At 38.2% G+C, this 25,265-nt stretch overlaps 3 protein-coding genes across 3 annotated transcripts; all 3 read right to left on the reverse strand.

Moving 5' to 3' along the window:
- Positions 1–59: 59 nt before the first annotated feature.
- On the reverse strand, positions 60–3,262 carry arpp19b (cAMP-regulated phosphoprotein 19b). The gene is made up of 3 exons (XM_008412019.3): positions 3,073–3,262; positions 2,536–2,658; positions 60–1,099 (listed from the first exon to the last, which is right to left on the reverse strand). The coding sequence occupies exons 1-3, from the start codon at positions 3,115–3,117 to the stop codon at positions 929–931; spliced, it is 339 nt and encodes a 112-aa protein (XP_008410241.1). The 5' UTR covers positions 3,118–3,262; the 3' UTR covers positions 60–928.
- A 754-nt stretch (positions 3,263–4,016) lies between these two features.
- Positions 4,017–6,471, reverse strand: rsl24d1 (ribosomal L24 domain containing 1). The gene is made up of 6 exons (XM_008412018.2): positions 6,313–6,471; positions 5,008–5,121; positions 4,836–4,908; positions 4,679–4,742; positions 4,506–4,591; positions 4,017–4,326 (listed from the first exon to the last, which is right to left on the reverse strand). The coding sequence occupies exons 1-6, from the start codon at positions 6,391–6,393 to the stop codon at positions 4,250–4,252; spliced, it is 495 nt and encodes a 164-aa protein (XP_008410240.1). The 5' UTR covers positions 6,394–6,471; the 3' UTR covers positions 4,017–4,249.
- Positions 6,472–7,456: 985 nt separating this feature from the next.
- On the reverse strand, positions 7,457–25,077 carry LOC103466451 (protogenin B-like). Its single transcript, XM_008412017.3, has 19 exons — positions 24,723–25,077; positions 23,948–24,247; positions 20,535–20,679; positions 20,311–20,444; positions 19,937–20,233; positions 19,517–19,676; positions 18,753–19,000; positions 17,520–17,684; positions 17,106–17,411; positions 15,607–15,792; positions 13,296–13,391; positions 13,029–13,215; positions 12,324–12,451; positions 12,037–12,207; positions 10,986–11,168; positions 10,780–10,903; positions 10,548–10,686; positions 10,353–10,460; positions 7,457–9,796 (listed from the first exon to the last, which is right to left on the reverse strand). Exons 1-19 carry the CDS (start codon positions 24,787–24,789, stop codon positions 9,422–9,424), a joined length of 3,519 nt encoding a protein of 1,172 aa, XP_008410239.1. The 5' UTR covers positions 24,790–25,077; the 3' UTR covers positions 7,457–9,421.
- Positions 25,078–25,265: the final 188 nt, after the last annotated feature.

Raw genomic sequence — 25,265 nt, forward strand, 5'->3', positions numbered from 1 at the left:
ATTCCTCTCTTTGCTGCACATAAAAGATTAAGCTAAAATAAGACCAGAACTCAAGTGAATTTAAGATATTATGCAAAACTATTTTATTTACAAAACAAATGGCACAGCATATCAGCACAGTAAACATACATGCACACTCCAGACATGAACGGGGAATTTCTTCCCATGTGATCCAAAGTGAATCCAGTCAAAAGGCGCGTCAGCCAAGACTCACAACCAAGATTCTCACTGAGGGAGCAAATATTGCTCAAGAGGAACGACTGTTCGTTACTTTAAGGCCATTTTTCAGAGGTCAGGATGAGGTGGAGTCCAGTAGCATGTCATCGTAAATTAATGGCATCGACATTAGTTTAACGCAAATGAATACAAGCTAGTCAGCTGCACTTTAAATAGAGCCATGGACCCAAAATGGTACATAAGATTTAAAGAGAAAATATAAAGCCCTGATGTTGCTATTTAAACTGATTAACATTGGAAGCGGATATCTTTAAATTGCACATGTATTTCTCACATCTACGCAGACTGACTTTACTTTTCTTTTTTAATCGTAGTGATATTTTTTTTCTTCGTTATAAACAGCCAGATCTCACTAGATTAATTTGCAGTCATGTAAAGATAACCTCTGCAGGAACCGTTAAGCACTTTACATGGAAGCATGTTATCCTTTAAATGCGAAATTCAGAGCTAAACCAGACTATTAGTTTTTTTTGCGTGTGCTCAAAAGTCAGTAAGTACTTGGTTAAGATCGTCAACATGTTTAGTTACCCTTTTGGACTTCTGACAGCTGTCAACTGTTCATTTGGCTAATTTATGCAAATAGTTCTAAGACAATACATACATAGGCAAAACAAAGAAAAGAGAAAAAGGACTAAAAACAGCAGGTAGATATAACGTGGGTGATGGAATGGTAGCAAATGAGTAAAATGTATCAAACAGCCAATTTGCTGGCCACGATGGAGGTCTTTCTCTGAGGAAGGTCCTGAGGGGTTGGAATGTGATCCCCGGTGATCTCGGTCTTCTCCGTCGGAGCCGACGGCAGCTGCTTGTTCTTCATCTTGGCCTTGGCCATGTTGTAGTCCCCAGAGTCAAAATACTTTGGCTGAACAAAAAAGAAAAAGTAAAAAGGCTGAAACCCATTTTTTCAATCTCCCGCTCTCTGTTTCTTGGCACTTATTGCAGGTTATGGTACGAGTTACCCATTGAGAAAATGGGATATATACAACTCTGGAAAAAAATTAAGAGACCACTTAAAATTATCAGTTTCTCTTGATTTTACTTTTTATAGGTATATGTTTGAGTAAAATGAACATTATTGCTTTATTCTTTGAACTACTGAAAACATGTATCTGAAATTAAAAGCACAAATGTAGTATTTATTTGCAGAGAATGAGAAGTGATCAAAATAATGAGAAAGAGGCAGAGCTTTCAGACCTCAAATAATGCAAAGAAAACAAGTTCATGTTCATTTAGAAACAGCAAAACTAACATCTTAACTCAGGATGAGTTCAGGAATCAATATTTGGTGGAATAACCAGGAGGTTTTCAGTGCGGTTCAGTGTATTTTTTCCAGAGCTGTACATATATGCTGCGTTCCAGTTACCTGGGAAATGGGGAAACTCGAAGTAACAACGTTCTAGTTAAGAAGTCAGAATTCAACATGACAACGCCCATAAACAGTTTGTAATAACGCTTACAAACATCATGTTATACTTTACTTTCCAAAAGCAAACATCATTTTTTATTTGGTCAGTTTAAAATTGTCTATGCCAGACATAACATTGATTTTAGACACACTCTTACATGTGTATCCTGCGAAATAAACACGTTTCCTCCACTGTTGATGCGAGGAGCGGCCGTGTTGAAACGCAAAGCCTGCCTTAGTCACAGTTCCTCCCCGTTTCCCAGTGGGAAATCTAACTTTGGAGAGCGTTCCAGTTGATTTTTTTTCCACTATGAAGTAGAAAATTTCCAGTTCTGAGCACAACTGGTATGCAGCAGTATTCAAAGAGCAAAGATATCTGTTCTCTTTGATACTTGCCACAGAAACATACATGCACACATTCTTTAGAAACATTTCAACACGTAAAATCTTAAGCTGTATATAGTTGTTCTAAAACAGCTGATTGTAAGTGTACAAACATATTTTAATGATTTTCCTTCCAAAAAGTACATTAGTATTTCAAATTTTAATACACTTACGACATGCATAATGACACAGCAAATTACTACTCTTTGCATCATACAGCCACACAAAGTTGCGTTTTTTGATTGTAGAAAACAAGGATAAATTGCGCAGAATCAACTTACTTGAAGGTTCCTTTTACACCAATAGGTGAATTATGTGCCAAAGTGTATGTATAAAACTATTGACTATAAAAGTCAAGTTCCTTAGCTCTGCTGCTACCACATGTGGATGTCATTTATATTAGAAATGTAGAGTTGAAGGCCAAGAATGAGGATGGGAAACGGGATTCATACGAACAGATTTATATTTCATACTTAAAAAAACAACTAATGTTTGCGTAAGAAACGTACCCCTTTCTGGAGTCTTTTCCTGAGGAAGTCTGACCCCCCGGGCTTGGCTCCCAGGTTAGGATACCTGGCCTTCAGCTTGGCCTCTTCTGCTTTTTCTGGGCTGATGACTTTGTCCTCCATTTCCTGTTAGAGTCAGGGCAGTGTGTGTTGATAAAAACAGTCCCAATAAATTACAATAGCTGCAAAACCATTTTTTTAAAGCAGCAATAATACATTTTATCAAGCACAATCTGGACTGCAACAGTAAAGTAGCACCATGAGGTAAACATACAACGGTTGTTTCCCCAAAGCTACATGCTAAAATAGCATACACCTTTAAGGTAAACGCAGATTTTCTTTTAAAGATGGATGTTTGGTAAAAGTTTCCAAAACAACCCAATAATGTTTGACATACAAGTAATTCTTAGAGCTGAAGCAACGATTGAGAAATTAGCTAGCTGCTAACTAGCTTGACGTTTACCGCCTGCAACGTTTTCTTATTTAAACTGCTTTTAGCTGCGCTAATCGCACTTAAACAGATTCATTGTTAAGGTTTACCTGCTGTTCCTCCAAAGTCCTCATTCCTTCACCTTGTTCGGACATTTCCGGAAAGTAAAAGCCTGGATCTGTTCTCCAAACTGTGGCTTTTTTCCTTCCGAGCAGCCCAATGTTCTAGCAGATGAAAAGAAGCGGAGGCAGCGCCAAGAGGACGACAGCAACAGGCCGAGCAAATCGATGTCAGAGAGCCAGGGTCCGCTCCTTTTATCTCCGGCGACGCAAAGACTGCCAGAAAACTGTCTGCTCGAGGGAGGAGTCGTCACGGTGAGACGGTGTTTGTCAGAGAAATCAACAGTAACAAACAATACACGCGCTAAAAATTTCAGTTCTAGTTTATGTATTGCATAGTGTGCAGCAAAGTCACAAACTTCAGTTCAAGAGTACAAACTTCAGTCTTCAAACTCCGCCCACTTAGCGATCGGATAACCTGAGCGGTATGTATAAATAGGGCAGATCCAGCGGAAGCAGCATTCACCGCAATGTGGGTCAATTTATGGCTGCATTATGTTTAATCAAGCTGTTACGATTATTTTCTGTACTTTTATTGCAAATATGTCCGCTCCGTTTTCTATTTAATGTCTATTCTTTATTTTTCAACTTCAACAATTATAACGATACAATTTCATATTATGAATTACAAAAAAACAAGTAAAATATTTTTATTTTATTCATACGTCTTGCTCATGTTTAGCCAAACTAATAACTTCCCCGCAATAAAGCCCTGTTATTCAATATTTTGTTTTTATTCTGTGGAACACATTGTTCCTGTTTTTCTATGATCTGATTACGTTGAACTATTTTCCTGCACACGAAAGTAAATAGCAGATAATCTTACTTTCCTCTAAAAATGTTCATAAAAACACAAAGGTCGAGTGATTTAGCAGCAAAATCCAGCAACTTAAACTGAAATTATTTAGCTTTCAAAATGATCACAGTAAAAAGGATGATTGGATATATTCACCAAACTGTTAATTTATTATTGATAACCTTTTAACATTGATGTAAGATATTTTTAAACACAGAAGAAATTGACAGGCAGCTATGGATGCATTTTATTAAAAAAACCAACTCATGTCCATTGTCACTGTGTCTGATGTTATTTCTGGAAATATGAACTTCAAATAAAATGAAGGAGCCAAGTTTAAGCAAAGAAACAAAACAATGACTGGGTTTCAAGTTAATCATCTTCATCCCCCATTTCCACATCTTCTTGTAACCTCTGCACCATTTTGTCTTCCAGCTGTTTGGCTTTGCCTGTAAAAACAGTGAAAATGTAAGAACACAGGTCAATTTCCCTTAATTCACAAATATGAAGCCTTCTTTCTCCTAACAATGCTGCACATTTTTCATCATTTATGTCGCAATTAAAAAATATTCAAAAATTAAAAATAAAAACATCACTTTAATGAAAATTACAGAAACTAAAGCTTTACCTGCATGAGGAGCTTTGATGAGGTGAATATTTTTCTTGACTTCGCTGATGGCCTCTTCTCTCCCCAGCTCTTTGCCCTTCTTTAATCTGCAGCAAAGAGGCAAAAAATATCTTTAAGCGAACATTTCTAAGCACAACAGCAGCAATAACATGAAAAAGAAATCAACCTCTCACCTGTTCATGATAAATCTTGCCTGTCGTTTCACTTTTATTTCCTCCACCTTCTTCATTGCCTCAACTAAGAAAGTAATAAAATATTAAAATATAACTTTTCCACTCTCATAACAAATAAATATGTTTTTTTTTTATTTAAAAAAAGCAAAAACATTACCTGACTTGTCCCAAAGTTGCCGGTTATATTTCACTGGAATACTTCTGCGTTTCTCAAACTCCAAAGAATTGTCCTTAAAGACGAAAAACAAAATATTTTGGGGTAAGAAATAGGACTACAAGATATTTTTTATTGTATAAATAAATAATGAAAACTCAATTGAGCATCTTACCACAGTCAACTCTTTTCCAGCAGCCTTTCTGAAAGCTTTGGTCCATCTTGTCTTTCTTGGGTTACGCTTCTTCTTGAAGTTCTTGTGGCATTTTGATTTGCAGAATCTGAACATCTGATTATTAAATAAGACAGAGAGACAATTAAACGGAAGGCCTGTATGTAATTGGGATGCTTCATTGTGTAAAGACAAGTCAATCTCATCTACGGTGGGCCCAACGAAGAGATTTTAAAAACTTGCATGTTTTTCGCATTTTTCAGCAAAAAGATTTGATTGTTTTTCCCTCAAATTATAAAGGGTATATGTCACAAAGTGATATTATTACAAACTAGAAAGCAATGCAGATTACAATTAATCCACATTGTAATTTCCACTCAACTTCTTTCACATCTTCATTGTTATTATTTGTCAATTGTGGGCTTGTAGGACAGTGAAGGTTTATCAAAAAAGCCAAATATATTATAAGAAAGTGTAGTTTTATTGCATTGCAGCTGAAATATATACTGAAATAAATATTTATATACAACTCAAATGCTAAGGCAAACCAAATATTGTGATTTTGGATGTATTCATGTGATGACTGCATCTCAATATACTGCGTTTTTAGTCTAAATAAAATGTGGAAAATGTATTAAAAAAATATTTCCTGTTTTACATATAAATGTGTCATTTAAATGACCCACTGTGCATTGCATTCCTTGCTTTACTTTTTTTAAAGATTGGCGTTATTAAGGTACATATTTGCTACCGCTGCAAGTGTTGGTACAATTTAAGTCATTCATTATAATTTTAATTTAACACAAAGATATGCCAAAAGTGTTAGTATAAATATTACTAACATATCCATAATAATATTATAAAATACCACAAAGTGTTATTAATCTGTGTAACATTTTGACAAAGTACACACCAATTTTACAGTCAACATTGATAGATTGTATAAAAATAAAGCATCGAGTTAATTTAACATTTCAACTCCTAGTCCTTGTGTTTTTGCTCCCAACACTAGAGGGCGCACTTACACCGTCATGATAAAAACGAGGCCCAAAGCTCAGCCCGTTGTATTCTGTTAAGTATTAATCACTTACAAACTAGACACCGCTTTTATAATCAATTTCACATTCATCTGGTCGTTGTCTTAAGTACAGCTGATCAAATTTATATACAACGTTTTCCGTTTTCGCTGATTTGGTTTCCACGTGAGCGACTCGGGCACGTTATCATCCAGCTAACTGCCCCACCAACTCTAAACATTTACGTTTCCTAAATTAACTTTACTTTTCGGACAGATAAATTGAACCCTACCTTACAGTCGTTCCGTACAAACATGACTCCATGTCCGGGATACACTGGTCCCGAACAGAAATAACACTTTTCGATGCGCATTTCGGCACCGAGATTAGCTGCGTGTAGCAGCTAAACAAAACAAGACCGAACCGTGGCTTCCTTTTTCCTCTTGTTCCAGAATGACAGCAGCCACTGCCTCTGTTAAAACTCTGCTGCCCCCTGCTGGTTAGACCTTTGGAAGCGTCAACTTCTGACTTAATGGAGTTTAAAAGTAATTTTTTTGCTGCTTTGAAAAAGCTTGATTTAATCGCAGTAATTATAGTTAAAAGTTTAGATTAAATTGTTTTTCCAAGTAATTTTTTAGGGGATATTCAGAATAAAAATATTTAACTGGAAATCATATTTTCAATATACAGTAATAGTTTTTAATGGAGTTTGAGAATACAAAACGCAGTATTGGAAATATATTTTAAATTCTGAAATAATCAAAATTGTTTACATTTTATTTGGCTCAAAAAACCTTTGAATAAATAAAATTTCAAGTGTATGTATATATATATATATATATATATATATATATATATATATATATATATATATATATATATATATATATATATATATATATATATATAGTATTGACAGGTTTCTTTGTCTAGTATAGATGTTCTTTGTTTTAGTCAACTATATTAAATAAACAAAACATGTAAAAAATAAATAAATAAAATGAAATAGTTCAGTTCCATTCTGCTGAGTTATTATCGAAAAGTTACACCTACTTTATAGACAAAGGGTAAAATTGGGGATCTTAAAATAGTGGTAAAAACTGAACTCTTTATTGCTATTGCGTCTAGCATTAAATATTTCTTAAGATCTGCAACCTATGCAAATTTTCCCATTAATATGATCGTACTTATTAGCTAAAAAACAATAAATTGTTGTGCAAATGTCATCTGGCATGTTAGTCATTTTCAAGACCACATGATGTCAGTAAAATTTTCTACACAATAACTAAGAGGTTTATATTAAGTGCTCCTCTCTCTGTAGTAGCAGCTAACAGTTTTTCAAAATATCTCAGAACTTCTTAATGAGATCATAAATCAAATCTAGTTATACTCCTCAAATTTACTTTCACGCTGAAAAGAAGAAAACACAAATGACATATTTTTCCAAGAACAATTTTATTATCTAATCTTTATCAGTCTGAGTATCAAAAAAGCTAGTTGCAACAGTTCAACACCATAAAATAATATATTTTGTTGCTCACTTTGGTTTAGGAGAAGCTTTCTGTTACTCAAAAAAAAAGAAAAGAAAAAAAACATAAAAATTAAATAACAGTTAAATCTACATTCTATGTCTAAATTCAAAACCTGTTGGGCTTCATCATTAGCTTTCAGTTTTAGCAATTTTACAGCAGCCATCACACTGCCTTCACTAAAACCGAAAGAAGACATTTTTGGAAAAGTGTCACAATAAATGTTTTTGGTTCACAACAATGTGCTAAAGAAATACAATCTAAATCTGAATTTTCCCAAAGGAACCTAAGAATCATTCAGGTTAAAATTCAAGGTGGTTAAAAAGACACCAAAAACACTTTCTGGCGTCACAATAGAAAAATAACTGTGTGAAAACAAAATGCCTTTCTAGAATCCAAACTCAGCGGAAATCATATCATCTTTGAATACAACTCCTTTGTACAATGCAAATGAAAACCAAAGAAATCAACTAAATTAATAGACTGTAAGATCCTTTGGTTAGGATTATTTGTATTAAAAAGATATAAAAATCTGATTATGTTGCTCTTCACACAGAGGGTTTCCTTTATGATAGTCAGAATCTTTTTACTGCCACACCTGGACAGAAAATATAAAGGACAGAAGCAAAGTCTTCATCCTTACAACAGAGTTAATGAATGGCTGATGAACGATTCTCCCAGTTTAGAATAACTAAATCCACTCATCAGTGGCAGGACACACTGGATCTTTGGTCTTGTGTGTGTACTTTTCACCAGGTCATGCCGAGGATCAACTGTATAAAACAAGCTGCACCCATCTGAGGAAGCAGAACAACTCTTTGGATAATAGCATCGGCATCACCTCTGCATTTAGCAATTGGTCTAGAAGGCAAACGGAGCGAAAGGCTTGTGCTAAAGCTTTCACCAGAATAAAGCACTATTAACAACCACGCAGAGGAACCAGCACCATCGAAGGGAACATCTCTGGTGAGAACAATATTTTGGCAAACACATCCCAAAAGGACATCAGCTATATTTTTGGTTGCCTTATAGTTTCTAATGAAGCTCTTTGGGTGCAGTTTTTTCTTTTCTTCTTCTTGTCTTTGGATCTAACCATCTATAGCATGTAAAGCCCTTCCTATATTAAGGCCATGTTAAAGCTTTCAGTTCAGTGCACCAAAAATGCCAAACAATACCGTTTGATAAAGCTACAAATAGTTTGGCAAAATGTAATGCACTTTTCATGTTTTCCACAAAGACAAATGACGTGAAACTAAATTACTTTCAACCACATAGGCAGAAACTGAAATAAAACAAAGTCGACATGGAAATTAAGCTTTTTTTTCACTTTGTCCCCTGAGTGTGAGGTAATACTGCAGAACGTGTGGTAAAAGGAGGTAGTAATGTATATTCTTAAGAGTAAACTGAGGTAGATTATTAATCCAAAACGGCTCCATTAGATCCTCCATCGTAGCAAACGAGTAAATATTAGAGATGCACCAAGAAAGAAATCAAAAATCCAATCTTTTTCCAATAAGTGAATCTTCAAGATTGGTGCGTCTCTAATAAATCTAATAAAATGTATCACAGTAAATTCTGACATTCTTTTCAAACATTCATCATGGGTGAGCTTTGGTTAGGACAGACAACACCAAACACGCAGACAGGTAGAAAGTTGTGTTAAAAAAAAAGAGGAAAAGAAATGTTTTAACAACATTCATACAAAATCCTGAGGTACGTTCAAAGCGAATCCACATTTCTTCCGTTTCAGCAGCTGGTTCCTGATTTCCCCTCTCTATCATGAAGTACTCAAGGGTCTCTCTTCTCAGGAAGCGAATGAGGTAGAAGTGGTGTAGCTTTGGCTGGTGGAGGGTGGAAACAGGCCTGGAGGGGTCAGGAGCAGGCGGCTTGGGGACGAGCCTTAAACCAGGAAGCTTCAGGAGCCAAGCGACGGGACGACTTCCCCTCTGGCTCCAGTTTGACAGACTGCTTAAGATTTGGACCGGCGGCACTGTGATCCGACTCCAAACGTGTTGCTCTGGAACTTTGGCAGGCCGACGAGTTGCTCGGTTCTTCATTGCTTTCCTCGTTGGAGTAGTGTCCGGAGTCGCCGGTTTCCTGGCTGCCCTCGCTGCTTTGAGAGCTCTCCGGGTGGAGCGGTCCGTAGATCATCTCCCGAGACGAAGCGGGCAGAGGAGCCGAGCCGAGCCGGTCGTCGTACCTCAGGACGGTTTTGCCAGTTTCGTACAAACAGGCTCTTGTCTCAGCCTAACGAGAGACAGTCAAACGTAAGAAATAATCAAAAGTAAGGGTGGGCATTTATTGTGAAAAGTTTCACGCTAAAACTTTTTGATTTATTGTTGTCCTGTTAAATTCTAAATAATGATGTTTTAAACCCCTCAAAACTGTCCGTATTGATTGTTAGTTTTACAATTAGGGATGCACCGATTGCAATTTTCTGGCTGATCGCTTATTACTATTGCTAACTTAAAACATTCAGTCGACCTGATGACCGGTCTGTCGGTCAAACCTCTTTCACAGCAGAGCAAAAGAGGACAGTAGTTGATTTTTAGACCTTTGCTGAGGTAGATAAGATCAGGAGATAAGATCGGCTTCACATGCAAGGGTCAAAATTAAGGAAATCGGTGCCAATAAATCAACTGGCCGACAGTTACCTAAAAAAGAACTAGCAAAGAGTTTGTCACTTTTTATCATTATCACAACAGTACCTCCGAATATTGCAATAAAACCTGAAGTCCATTTCACCCACCTCTAATCGTAAAAACCTCTTTGAGGAAAATGTTGGAATGACGTTTGCACTTACATCATTTGCAGGTGGATTTCTCATCTCCTTCTTGAAAATCAGCCACTTATTGCTTTGAATCCTGCCGCCAGCTGAACTGCAGTTATTTACAACAATTTCAGATCCACCCTGAAAAAAAAAAGGAAAAACTGTTGTTGTGCTTGACTAACAGGAGTGAAAAGTGTTTAGAAGTTCACTGTGTTCTGTTTTCTTTACCTTAGGATCTTCGATTTGATTACTGATCACAGGTAGAAGGGCCTCAACATTCTCCAAGCGGTAATTACCAGGAAGTGGCATGCCAGGATGTGGACCTTCAGCAGCTCTCACAGCAATCACCTTGGGACTGGCTGATTTTCTAAAAATCACAATAAAAATACACACATGAAGCATGTCTTCCAAAAGGAGTGTGGGTTTATTTTTAGCATTTTCAATAAATAAAATGAATTACCTTGGTCTGCCCTTGCTGATCAGGATTAAGGCACACATGGCGATGCAGGTTAAGGCGATGCTCACACCGACCATTATCCCCGTCACAGACCTCTGGTCGATGTGGTAGAGGCCATCAGAAAACTCTGGAAGGTGACATACACGGTGTTTCAGGTGGAACATTAGATTGTGTTAAAGAAATAAATGTGCTCTGCCTCTGATCCTGACCTGTTGTGTCTGAAAAACCGTCGGAGTGCCTGGGATTCTTGCTGCGGTGAAGGTGTCCATGCTTCGGCGTCAGCTCCACGACACTGGAGAACGGACCGTCGCCGACTTTGTTGGAGGCACAAATCTTCACCAGGTAGACGTTCCCAGGCTCAAGCTTCTCTAATAAGGCCATCGTATGAGTTCCTGCAATCAAAACAGAGTGAGAAGTTCATAAATGAACATCATAAGCAATAATAAAACTACATAAAAATGAAGCAAAACAACCTTTTAACCAAAAGGGTTTAATGTCTGTTGAACCATTTTTGTGTTTATTAGGCCATGTGTTCTGGAACGACCCGGTTTACTGCTACAACCCACCAGATTTCTGTTTAAAATGTCCCAGTAACTCAAACAGCTCACGATGCCATAAACTCTAACAAGCTTCCCAGCAGGGCAGAAACGGTTAATCAGAATAATTGATTATTGGAATAATCGTCAACCAATTTAGCATTGGGATAACCATTAACTGGAGTATACAGTCTCAGAAAAAGGCCAATTTATGAAATAGCAACACACTCAAAGCAGCAATTAAGACAAACCTGCACAATAAATACATATATTTTTATATTAAGATTAAAAAAACTATTCAAATAACATAATTTCAGACTTACTGGGTTCATATTCTGCAAAAAAAAAACTCAGATGAAGCACCATTTCTGTCTAATTATTATTCAGTTAATCTATAAATAACCAACAGATCAGCCCTTCACTGCAGAATGAGCTGAGCATTTCACATGTTGATGGTAAAAGTATTTTTTTAGCTGAAGATGCATTCTTTGCCACAAATGATCAAGCACGCACTAAAAATGTTGTGTTATTACATTTTGGGTAATAAAATGTTTATTTTCTTAATTAAAGGAATTTAATTATTTGGTTTTTTATGTGTTTCTCATATTGTTTAAAACAAGTTTAAGTGGTTGAATAAAAATCTGCAGAATGTGGAAATTATCTGATAAATCGATTAATTGAAATGATCTATTCAGTGCATAACCAGCTATAAAGGCCTGCTCACCCTCTCTCTGTATTCTTTGCCAGTGTCCAGACATCCACGCTTGCTGTGAAGCGTATAAAATGGTGTAATGTGTAACCACCAAGTTTGGCTCAGTGGGCTCCGTCCAGGACACCAGAGCGGTGTCGTCCTCAATCAGAGTAACTCGGACTCCAGCGGGAGGGCGGCTAGGTGCTGCACAAAGAGCAAAGAAGATCCTTACAGCCCATCATTACTGAGAAATTTAATAACAGCTCCTCACGACAGGATTGTAGCAAAACAATGCTGCATTTGTATGTTTAATTAATTACCTGCTGGCAGAGTCTGGTGGTAAACAACAGAGCTCCAGGAACTCGACATCTGATCCACATGGAGGCGCACGACGAACTCATATCGAGTGTTTGGAATCAGATCCTGGACCATGACACTCTGCTTGGTACTGTGAAGACAAACAATTGGCAGGTGATCATCTCTAGCACATTATTAATTACGTTTTAAGGAAATATGACATGTATTTCTTCTACGGCTGAAACGATTCATCAGATTAATCGCAACAAAATGATTTAGTAACCAATTAATCGTTAATGAGAATATGCAAACTAAAATAAAGTGGGGCTTGCTGAAAGAGCAACATATTCTGAGCAGTAATTACAAGAAAACTGTGCAAAAAATAAATACGCTTTGCATTTAAGATAAAAAAAACAAAAAAAACAAGTTTTGTCTGTAAATATGTTCTATCCAAAATTCCTGAAGTGTCATTTTAGCTTCAAATTCTGTTGAAAAGATCTGGCATTAAGCACCTTTTGCTGCCCATTTATTAATCGGTTAAACCAAAAATAATAAACAGATTGACGTATACTTTGCTACAAATAATTAAGTGTACACACAAAAATGAGGTTATTCCAGTTTAAGTAATAAAATATACATACACTTTTTAAAAAAAGGAAGTTAAATTAATTGATAACTGAAATAATCGTTTGTTGCAGCCCTAATTTTTTCAGCCAAGACAGTCTTACGTTTGTATGTAGCGGATAGCGGAGACATTGTGTGTGCCCACAGGTGTGCAGCGGACTGTGTAGCTAACAGCCTTTCCGGAGGAGAAAGCAGGCCGACTCCACCGAAGGGACATCATGGATGAATTGCTGGTCAAGACGGTGACTTGATGTGGAGGGGGAGGAGCTGCTGACGTCTGGTCTCTGGCCGCTGAGTGATTCAAACAGAAACCGCATTTAATTAAACAAAAAAGTCTCAAAGAGAGTTGTTATCTAAACGGTTTTACTTACAAACACATCCTGGAGTGCTAATTGTTCGGTCTGTCTGATAACCATCTCCAACTTTGCTGATAGACAGAATTTTGACGTGGTATTTTCTCCTTGGATCTGAAATACAAACCAAAAAGAATAGCTAAGTCTACCAGATAAAAGCCCAGCGTTGCCAAGACAACAACAATGAAGCCTTTGTGCAAAAAAAGGTGAAAGCCCATCGAATTACTAACAAGCAGCAGAGCAACATAAAGAAGACGGACACAAGAAAATTAAGCTGAAAAAGTAAGAGACCACACGATTTAGCAGGTCATTAAGTGGCCATGAATGGACAATACGTGGCCTCCTTTGTTAGCCCAACCTCTCATTTGTCATGTGCTGCTCTTTGAGACGAGCATGAGAAAGATCAGAGAGCCAAAAGCTCCACCAATGACAGTCACATGCCTAGAAATGTGTAACAAAAAATCATAAAATGTCACAGGAAGAGCAATGGATGAAGACATGGGATCCACAACAGTAAAGGAAGTATACATAACAGGCTTGAAAAACGTGTTTCAACTTGAAAAACTACCAGACCTTAAATCAGGACGCTTTAAAGAGCACTGGGTTTGTTTTATGCCTCTAGTGTGAAAGGTCAGCCTGAAGGTATTGACCAATGACAGCAGAGTGTCCAGGCCTGTATGAGGGCTGGGCCGTGGGCAGCGTTCAGCTGCTGGGATCCTGGGCCCATGGGACTTCAGGGGGTTTTATTGGGGTCACCGAGCCAGGCCAACACGGAACAGAAGGAATCTGGGCGTAAGGTTGTGGGATAGGAGGTGGGCCCCTTTTGTTCCCTTCTTTCCCATTCTCTCCCCCCTCTTCCACTGGCCTTGTATTACAGCATTAAACTTGATGCAACAGCACAGAGGAACCATACAAATAGATTTATTAAATATGAAACAAAAGACTACTGATAAAAGATTATCTAATACTTTCTACAATTTAATGAAAATGTACTGGTGTGGTCAGAACTGAGCAGTGCCTGTGAAGGGATTCTGCAGGTTTCACCAACTCAAATTTAAGAACTTTTTCAGACCCTTATGAACAGGATTTTAGTCCTGTATCTCCATAGAAACATCATCCATCCAACAGGAAATAAATCTGCACAAACTCATGATAGATGCAAAAAAAGTCATCTAGCTAGATAGTTAGCAAAGGTTTATTAGCCTTAACCATCTTGAGTCACAGAATACAAAGAAGATGTCTGAGTGTGAAAAGCTCACTGAAGAAAAACATACAGCAAAATTAAGAGACCACTGCAAAATCATCAGTTTCTCTCATTTTACTTTCTATAGCCATGTTTGAGTGAAATGAACATTGTTCTTTTATTCTATGAACTACTGACAACACGTCTCTGAAATTTAGTATTTATGAAGAAAATGAGAAATGATAAAATAAGGAAAAAGATGCAGTGCTTTCAGACCGCGAATAATGCAAATAAAAATAGTTCATATTCATTTAGAAACAACAATAATGATGTTTTAACTCAGAAAGAGTTCAGAAATCAGTATTTGGTGAAAAAACCAGGAGGTTTTCAGTGGGCTCTTCATTTTTCCAGAGCTGTATGGGATTAAGTAGCTCCTGCCAAGACTAAATTTAAGACCTGCGATTAATAAGCCCAACTCACTTTTTAAGACATTTCAAAGCCTTAATTTTTGCTTTTAAGACTTCTTACGAATGCACAGATTCCCTGATATATTCAGATTTAAGGAAAACAAACTGCAGTTTGTGTCTTATTTTTTCTCTTAGTCTAGTTCTGGTTGATGTATATGGAGAAGCTGCTGGTTATTTACATGAACAGCACAGATGACCAGTGGGGGCAGGGAGCTAAAGTCAAGTCTGCTGTCTCATGGCTAGAGGTCAGCGGCTCGGTCCAGCTCTGTTCCATCCCAGGGGTCTTTGTTTGCATCCAGCTGAAGGGAGGTGGTGGCACTGGTCCTAACAGAGCAGATCTGGCCCAGGACAGAACACAATGGCTGTGCATAATTAAGCAAACCTGGGGATGGGAATCGGTGGTGGGAGGGACATCTGGTTACTGACCTCTAACCCTGTGAGCCTGATTTCACACAACACTAAAGCAAAACTGGGGGAAGTCTACCGGTTAGACAAGAGAGGTCAGCCCATATTGATCAGGACAGGGGCCCAGTATGCAAATGCAGCATCCAACTGCCCACTGAATCAAATTAGGTCATGCAAAAAAAGATCCATCTAAGAGAGAATGCATCGGCCACTCTCCGTTTAATTGACAGAGAGTCACAAAAAGAAGCTAAATCCAGCCTGTGTCGCTACTCACCAAGGCCACCGATGGTGTGGATGTAGGTCTGGGCCTGCAGCAGGATGCTCGGCTGCTCCGGCTGGCCTTCCTCATGGTAACACAGCCGGAAACCCAGAACCACCACTGGATCAGGGGAGGTGTGCCAACGGGCTCTAACGGAGGTGCAGTTAAGTGCCTCAAGCTGCAAAACGGGGGCTGGAGGCACTAAGAGGGGGCAGACAGAGGAAACACGAGATCAGCTGTAGATTTTAACAAAGCTCCAAGAAAAAAAGCTAAAAGAATCAAAAACAACAAGGGAGAGCTGGACGATGTGGCTTATAAATGAAATCAGATTTTTTTCATCAACTGGCAGAAAATACATATATTTAAAAAGTGGATTATATCTCAATCATCCCTTCTGTGAGTGGACGACAGAGCATTAGGATAATTTCTTTTTTTCCAATTACCAGAATATAGTCATAGGATAAAGACACAATTTTACCAGAACATCTTGAAATTACAAGAAAATGTTGCATTATAAGAAAAAAAAACTTTTAGTTATCAAAATAAACTCAGTTGTTTCAAAGTCCTGCTACTGATAACAATTTGATGCTGATGTGTTAAAAGATGATGCATTTCCTTATTTGTAAAACTGATATCAGTTTAATATAATTTCACAAGATGCTCAACATTTCTTATTTTAGTTTTTTGTTATTTTACATGTTGGATTTATCATAAAATTACTACTTTATTCTCCTAATATCACAACTTTATTCTAATTATTGTTGTATTATTATGACTTTATTGTCATTTGGACTTGAAAGTCCAATTCAAAGTCACTCAAAGTCCAAATAAACAAAAGTTGTAAAACGCGCTTGCCAAACAAGGTGGGGTTCTGGGTGCAGTGAACTATTCACCAATCAACTAAGAAGGGAATTGGTAAAAAAAAAAAAAACCAAAAAACTTCAAAAACCAAAAATTTGAATACAAGACTGGGAGTGAGCAAAATGACTGAACTCATTTCTGTGGTACTGCACTTTACCAAAATACAAAAACTAGCTAATATCAATATATATACATATAACAAGAACTGTTTTGGATAAAATTCTACTTTGCAGGACAAAAACTTCACCCATCCCAGCAGGTCATTAAAATGGGTAATTCTTTCCCTCTCATAGAGGCCTAAGGCAGCTCTCTTTATGATCCGTGACAGAGGCCACTCTAACATCCCTGACAGCGCGGGGGCCAAAGGTTTGTGGGGAACCAACACAAAGAGTATGGGACAATGCTACAAGAGCAAACTAATCATATGCCAAACACCAGGCAGGACGTCTGGGGAACCTCCTGGTTTTCCAAGACCAGAGAGGCAGAAACATCACAAAGGAAAAATACAGTAAGCTTCGTATAAGATATCTCCCTTTGAGTTCAAGAGTTCAAATTTGAATACTTTCTTGATTAGGAACATAAGCAAAGCTGTTATATAAAGCCATAAAAGGTGAACCAATTTAACATTTTAGTCTGTCTTTCGGCAGGATTACCTTTCCTGCTCGAGATCTTCGGTGTACGATGTGAGGTCCACGCTGAGGGCTCACACCAACCCACACGTGTGGCTGCGGCAATCCGGAGCAGGTAAATAGTGTCAGGCCGCAGGCCCTCCAGCAGGTATTCGGTGCCGTTCTGTGGTAGATCCACATTTACGACGGTGTCGTCCACAGCCGTGCGATAGGAGAGTCTGTAGGCCAACACTCGCCCGCGGCTGATCTTGGCAGGTAGAGGCTGCCAGCTCACCTGGATGTCGGTTGAACTGTGGCTGGTCAGCGTGAGCTCCGGAGTACGCAGAGGTACTGCAAACACGACGGACATCAGTTTGTAAAGCTTCAGACTCAATCATCACAGGCGTGTCGCTCAACAGCTGCAGCGATTTGTTGCTAAAAATCTCAGAACGTGCTCACCGTCTTCCAGAGTGTGCTGACTGACTTGGTCGGACATGCGACTTGCTCCCATCGGCATGTAAGCCACGATGTAAAAGCTGTAGTTTCGGGCGGGTTCGAGGTCATCAACGATGTAGCTGGTCGTGTCGTTGCCAATGACAACCTGATACTCTTCGTTGTTCAGACCTGAAATACAATAAGTTGTACAGTATGTGAGCAAACAGGTTGAAGTTATGACTTGCAGCTTTTAAAAAAGACAACATTTCCAATGGAGATCCTCAGAAATACTTCATAAACTGCTAAAACTTTTTAAACAATTTGCATGCTTGTCCTTATAGAGTTGCTGTGTAATAAACATAGAGCAGTATGTGAAATATCTAGGGCTGCAAACTAATGATTACTGTAGTAATCGATTATTCAGACGATTAATCAATTACCTGGATAAAAGTGGCACATTCTGTATAAAGCCTTTTTTAAAACAATATTCAAAATACATTAAAAGATACAAATAAATAATTCAGTTCCCTTTTTAAATAAGTAAATAAACATTTTATTGCCTAAAAATGCAACAACGTAGCATTCCTTTTCTTATCATTTGTAGATTAATTAATAAATATTTGCATTAACCGATTAATAATTGGATAGCAAAAGGTGATTAATAGGAGATTTTGTGTTTTTTTACAGAATGTGAACCAGGTGTAGCTAAAACTATTCCACTTGGAATTCTGTGTAAAACATATTTACAGACAAGGTTCCTTTCATCTCAAGTGCAAAATGTTTTATTTTTGTGCAGTTTTGGCTTTATTGCTCCTCTAAATATGTTGTTCTTTCAGCAAATGGCCTGTTTGGTTTTGAGTCTGCATTCTCCGGTTAACAGTTAATTGATTACTAAATTCAATAACCGATTAATCACGATTAATGCAATTGATCGTTTCAGCCCTAGAAATATCATCCTACATTTGCAGTTAGCAAAAAAGTATGAGATGTTTGGAGGCAACGCCGTCCATTTAGGGGAGCTCAGAATGAGCCGTGGGAGCAGACAATACGTCGACTAAGCCTGTTGTTATTTAAGTGAAGTTGCCATTCTGAGTCCTCCTTGACCTTTGCCCTGTGCAGCCCAAACAGATGGTCCTCCACAGACACAACTAGTCACACATAGCGGTGGTCAATTTCACTACAGCTGAATGTGATCTCGCAACTTTTCACACTTTCGCCCCTCACAGTACAGGACTACCGTCTTTATCTCCGTCTCACCTTCGGCCTTCATGTAGTGGATGGAGTAGGCGATCACTTTGTCTGCATTGTACAGCGGTCTGTCCCAGGCCAGTAAGATGGCAGAGCTGGAAATGGTTTCGGCATGGATGTTCCTCGGTGCGCTGGGCCTGTCCTCAGACATGACGACAATGAGGCGAGCCAAGGACAGCACAGAACCCTGTTCGTTCTCTGCCATGCACTGATAGATGGCGTCATCTTCAGGGATAATCTGGGTGATCACCAGTTTACTGTGAATAAAAAAATAAACACGAGAAAAATCAGAAAGAAATAGTGTATTTATCTTTGTGTGGACCCCCCGACTGTAGCTCAATAAAATTTGACTCTCCAGTGGGAAATTTTTATAATCTTTTAACACAAGAATTTAATACATCACACATTTAATTCTGCTCTAATGGAAAGTGTTGAGCACAAAGAAAGCCATGTTTTCTTACAATTTTTATTTCATCATAAGTAGCTATAAACATCCCTTACTTAAAACAGAGACTTTTTTTGGATTTTTCGTTGCTGGGAATAGACTAAAAGATTTTGTCGATCAAATAAACCAAAAAGTTATGAAACTGTCCACCTTTTCTTATGACAGAAAAAGTCATCATTGTCATTTTGTTTCATTAAAACATTGCATGTTTTCAAGTCAGAAAAACAATATGGCTCGTGCATATTTTTAACTTTGGGATTGTGGCTCATGTTGCAAAAAGTTAAGACACCCCTGGATGAAAGCATCTGACCGTCTCAGTGCAACACACCTGTTGTACATCTTTATTCTCCCGTTTAGGTGAACCTCTTCCCCGTTCTTCAGCCAGCGGATGCGTGGCAAGGGAACACCCTCTGCCTGGCACATTAAGCGGGCCGTGCCAGCTCGTGGGCGAGTCTGACTCTCAGGTCTCTCAACGATGGACGGCGGCACTGAAACAGATCAGAAAACTAATGAAAACTGTCTAATTCTTACCATCTATCCAATAACTCTGCTTGTAAGGCAGATTTTATGTGAATTCACAAGAAATAGGTTAATATGTTCCATTATATTATGGCTTATGCAGCATTGCAGTTGAGTAATAAGTTAGATTTACTTGAGTAGCTTTTTTGAAAAAAAAAAGTACTTCTAGGAGTATTTTTGCTATGCTGTACATAGCAATGTGCCTCATCAACCAAAGAGATAATGATACCTAGAACTGTGAGGTTGGCTGCAGCAGTCGTGTGGTTGCGTGTTCCAGGCGTGGTGGCCCTGCAGAGGTAGACTCCACTGTGCTTCGCGTTGACATCAGTGATAACCAAATTCCCATTTCCCAATACTTTGGCATTGTAAACATCTATGGGTTTACTGTCGGCTCGGCTCCAGGAGATGATGGGTGAGGGGTTGCCTGTGGCCACACACTCCAGAACCACAGTGTGGTGAAGGGACACTGTTACGTTTTGAGGTCCAGCAATGATTCGGGGCCTCTGGTGTGGTTTACGGCCCCCGTCTTTATTAAAAAGTAGAAATGTTGACATTAAATTACCTGTCCTCTATCTGGAAGTTCTGGTAATGCAATTACTGTACCTTTGTGCACCGTCAGTGTGGCTTCTCTGCTTTTTAAACGGCTGCCGATGTTAGTAGCAACACATCGATACTTTCCAGCATCTTCCAGTCGAACGTTGTGAATCTGAAGAACTCCATTCAGCAAAACCGTAAGTCTGGAAAGACGAGAAAGTAAAATGAGGGTCAAACAAGAGAAACTAGAGGAGCATGTTGCAGTGAAAAGAAGATCAGTGTTATGCATGAACCTGTCTGTCTGTAAAGGCAGTGTGCTTTGGTTAAACTCCCAGGTGATGGTGGCAGGAGGACTGGAAGTGACAGCGCAGGAGAACCGAGCCACAGAACCTTCAGATGCCACCATGGACACGGGATGCGACTCAAACTCTGTGATACCTGCGAAAACAACAAAGAGATGTTTCACCATCAAATAACAACAATAAAACAAATCTCACACTCGCTGTAATTTTCAAAATGTGCAATACTTTGTTTGTGCAAGCCATGGCTAGAAGTTGATGGATGTTCTGATCTTATGAGAGAAATTGATCTCTTTAGGACGCCACCTGCTTTTGTGGAGATGAGGAACAGTTTCCCCATGGTGACTAGCTGGCTAATCAATGGATCAATTGAAGAGTGACAGTGAATGATGCATCATTATAGATAAAAACTAATCAATCCACTTTGCTTAAAAAGCATTACAAGCAGCTACATTAAGCAATATTGAATTTCTTATATGGATAGTTTTCCACCTTCCATCTTTTCAAACTTATTTACAGGCTACGTAGATGGAAGGCAACGCTGCCTTTTCCTTTTGAAATCACATTTTTGTTTGGCGGGGAACACTCTTTATAGAGAGAAAATGCTTTCTCTTTTTATTTTTATTTTCTTACTTTACTGCCATGTTAATATTTCAGATCCTATCTGAGACCTGTAGAGTCTGGATGGCATGAACTTAATCAGGATAATCTATAGTTTTTACTGAAATATATCTAGAATTTAAATGAAAAACAAAGAAAACTTCAAATCTAAAATGTATTTGTAAACTGAGTAAAGGTTAATCAGTTGTTTGCTGTAAATCTTACATGTCATGCAGCTCAATTGTTGCTCAAACATTTTCAAAAAAGGTTTTCACTAAAATATTTACCCTCAGTGCTGCTAAACATTACATCTTAATTGCAATCATATTTTGAAAAAAATATACAACCTTTTTTGATGATCTGTTGGAACTAAAATTGGCAAAATGGTTCAAATAGTGAAACTAACAAACCCAGTCACTTACATCAGTTTTTGGAGTTTGCAATTGTCAGTATTATTATTTTTTTCCCAATTAAACAATCAATAATTTGATAATTGCCCATTCCCACTCTTGTTTCTGCATTAAATGAGATTTTGAAAATTCTGTATTTAATTTTATTTTTTTAAAACAAGTCATAATAATCCAACCTTAAAACTTTTGAAAACGGTTTCAGGTGAACTACAGCTAGGACAGTTTGAAAGTCATATTTTGTTAATGCACGTCCAAAAAAGTCCCTCAGCAGCCACAAGAGAAAAGCAACCCCCAATCTACATTTTAGTGGATCACCTCAATACAATATGATCAATGGCCTTCATTCATTAAGGTGATAAGTTCCTCCCCTCCCCCTTCACTCAAAGAGAGAAAGTCAATATTATGTTATAGAAGATCAATACTCTTGTTTTCTCACTGAAAATCCACATTTAAACCCCAAGCTTTCAGATAGCAAAACTACAGAGCACTGCTTTAATTTAGGATTTAATATGAGACAAAATAAATGTTAATCCTGCTCATGAGTGGAAGTAAAACCTAAGATCTGAGCCTTGTATTGATTGATTTGACAGTATTTCTTCCATATTTGTAAAAAATTAAATTAAATTCTTATTAACAAACAAGAGCAGAAAACCGAGACAAACAGCCTGGGATTCTTCCTAATCAAAACTTGAATGATTACAAAGTCCACCGTAAGTAATAGAAAATTAAAAATGATATGCAGCTGACCAACTGGGACTAGGGATGCAGGTGATGGGTGGGTCCTAACTGCTAATTTGGTCACTTCTGTTGAAGAGAACAAATCAATGTCTAGGTTGAGCAGCACAAAGGCTTCCCTGAAAAGGTCAAAGTTCACCTCAACCCCCAATCCACTCAATTTTACCTCAAACTGGTGCCAGTTGGAAGATGGTTATGATTGGCCCAGAAATTGGTCCTGACTTGAGTGTTATCAATATTGTTCCAACATTTTACAGCTTGTGATAAGGTACTGGTAAATCAGACATGCAATGCATTTAGCTGCTGTTTTTGTGCATGTCCAATGATATTATGCTGATCTAACATCTTAAACGTGGAAAACCATTCAGAGGACAACTCTACCTGGATGCAAAAACTGTTTAAAGAAGCCTAAACTTCTTATCTTACTGTGGAGAGTCAGGCCCCTTCGTTCCCATGACAAACTGGCCTTCCTTTAACAAAAGCACCGACCTTGACAGGGCAACAGAGGGCCTGATCCGGTGAAAAGGACTGAAGGGTGGGAGGGACAACAGAGGGGGGGCTCCCCAGCCACAGCAGGCCTGTGACATCACAAAGCCTTTCCAGCGCTGACCCCCGACCCCTGGGACCTCTGGACAGAAGGGGAGCGCAGAGTAGTCCCATCCTCCACTCTCCCACTACAGCTGACCGACAACCTTTAACCTTTTCACTGAATGAGAATGGCTCAAACTTGAATTTGGTATTATTTTTTGGTCAATATACCAAAAACTGAAAAAGTTTTTTTGTTGCTATGTAAAAAATTGTGAGAATTAATAAAAACTACATATATACACACACATCTTTTTCTCTTCCCTGGCTCATTGATGCATATCTATGTTCTGAAGAACATTGATATGCATGCTGGTATATTATACCAACATGCATGCTTTTTCCCATAATTAATTAAACAGTTTTTAGAATGTAGAGCATTGGGACATTTTTCTAAAATGTGGCAAATCAGTTCGCTGAATCTAGTCTCCATGACAGCAGCCATGGGATATCTTCTCCCTTACACTCTTGAAAAGTGTGCACGGTAGAGCAGGCTCATTGAATAGGCGCAGCTGTCTTGTCCACTGATATGTGGACAAACAAACCCCCCGAAATCTAGTCTTTTCTTGTGGACCAGTCAGGGGCACTCCGAACAAAAGCTGAAAGGCAAATGTCCATTCACAAATTCCTCAGTGTTGCAAGCCATTCTGCTGTTACAAAGAACCATAGCCTGCAACAATCCCACACAGATTTAAACTCTAATATTGAAATAGTTTTGCACTTTTTACTGATTTTTATCATTACAATCAAACACAGGGTAAGTAGTGCTCTTCTTCAGAAAAAAACAGTGAGAGGACACAAGCTATGGGCTGTCTATTAATAGAGCATTTATGAGCTTTAGGATGAACTCCCCTTCTATACTTAACAAGCTCTTAAATGCTCCTATAAATGACCTAACATGATGGAAGCTTTGGTTTTAAATGTTTTGCTACAAAATGTAAAAAAGAGGGGTACATCTGCTTCCCATCTTCAAGTTTATAATCCATGCACTTCAACCCTGATGCTTAAAGATCAGCAAAGATGAGTGCAAACAACCACTAAATGTTTTTTTGTTTTTTTTTTACTTTCAATACTCACTTGCGATAGTCAGACGTGATCTTTGGCTTAGGATAGCTCCATATTTGTTTTGGGAGAGGCACTGGTAGAATCCTTCATCTGAATCCTCCTTGGTATGCTTTATCTTTGGTATGGACAAGGAGCCGTTAGGCAGAAACCTTAAGTGTTCACTTTCTGCCAACTTAACTCCATTTTTGAGCCACTTGATGGTGACTGGAGGCTGTCCATGAGCCTGGCAGTCCAACACAGCAGAATCCTTTGGTAGTACTGTAACATCACTGGGCTCAGTGATGAAGGACAGCTCACTAAAGCATAAAACACCTAAGGGAAAGAGAATGAGAACATTAGCAAAAAGAAAAAAAAAGAATAAAGAATAAAGGCATCACAAACAAGACCATTCAGAGATTTAGATTCAATTAGTTCATGTTAAGGCATAATTACCATGTAGTAGCTTTAGAAAACAATACCGTATATAATTAATATTTGCATATTGTTTGTTTCACACATTTATTTAAATACAAATTGACACTAATACTACTAGTATTCACCATAATAATACGTTATCATAAATAAGCTAAAATTGAACTTTCCCAGAATAATAAAACTTTGTTCAATTTAAATAAAATCAAAGCTTCCATATTTCTTTTAGTCAGAACAATTTCCCATCTTTAGAGAAACATGACATACGGTTACGTCGATAAAGGAAGCAAACAAAACCAATTAAACTTCAAACAAGATCCGCACAAGTTAGCTGTAAAACAGCGTTAATGATGCAATAAAAAAAAACACAACTTACCCGATAAAGGGAGAAACAAAACAAATATAAGCCACCGCTGGCCGGACTTCAACTTGAACTTCGCCATTTATCCAGATATTTGGGTCATTTTCTCCCCTTGGAGAGCCGTCGGTCGCCCGCGTGCGGTCCGGTGCTCCGCTCTATCCCTTCTGCCAACAGCGGAGCACCAACGGCTCTGATGGGGGAGAACCGGAGGATGGCCCCGCCCTCTCGCACATGCGCAGGAGATTCAAAACAGAGGCAAGAGGGATTCCACATGGATCCGTCAGATAGATAGATAGATAGATAGATAGATAGATAGATAGATAGATAGATAGATAGATAGATAGATAGATAGATAGATAGATAGATAGATAGATAGATAGATAGATAGATAGATAGATAGATAGATAGATAGATAGATAGATAGATAGATAGATAGATAGATAGATAGATAGATAGAGATCTGTTAGAAGATTTAAACTGCTAGTTAAGATAAATTCCTTCCATCAAACATGAGCAAAAAAAGAATTGCAAAATTGTAGTTTCTAGTGTGCAACACTG

Source organism: Poecilia reticulata, chromosome 6 (assembly GCF_904066995.2).
Source record: "Poecilia reticulata chromosome 6, P_reticulata-male-v2, whole genome shotgun sequence".
Lineage (NCBI taxonomy): Eukaryota > Metazoa > Chordata > Actinopteri > Cyprinodontiformes > Poeciliidae > Poecilia > Poecilia reticulata.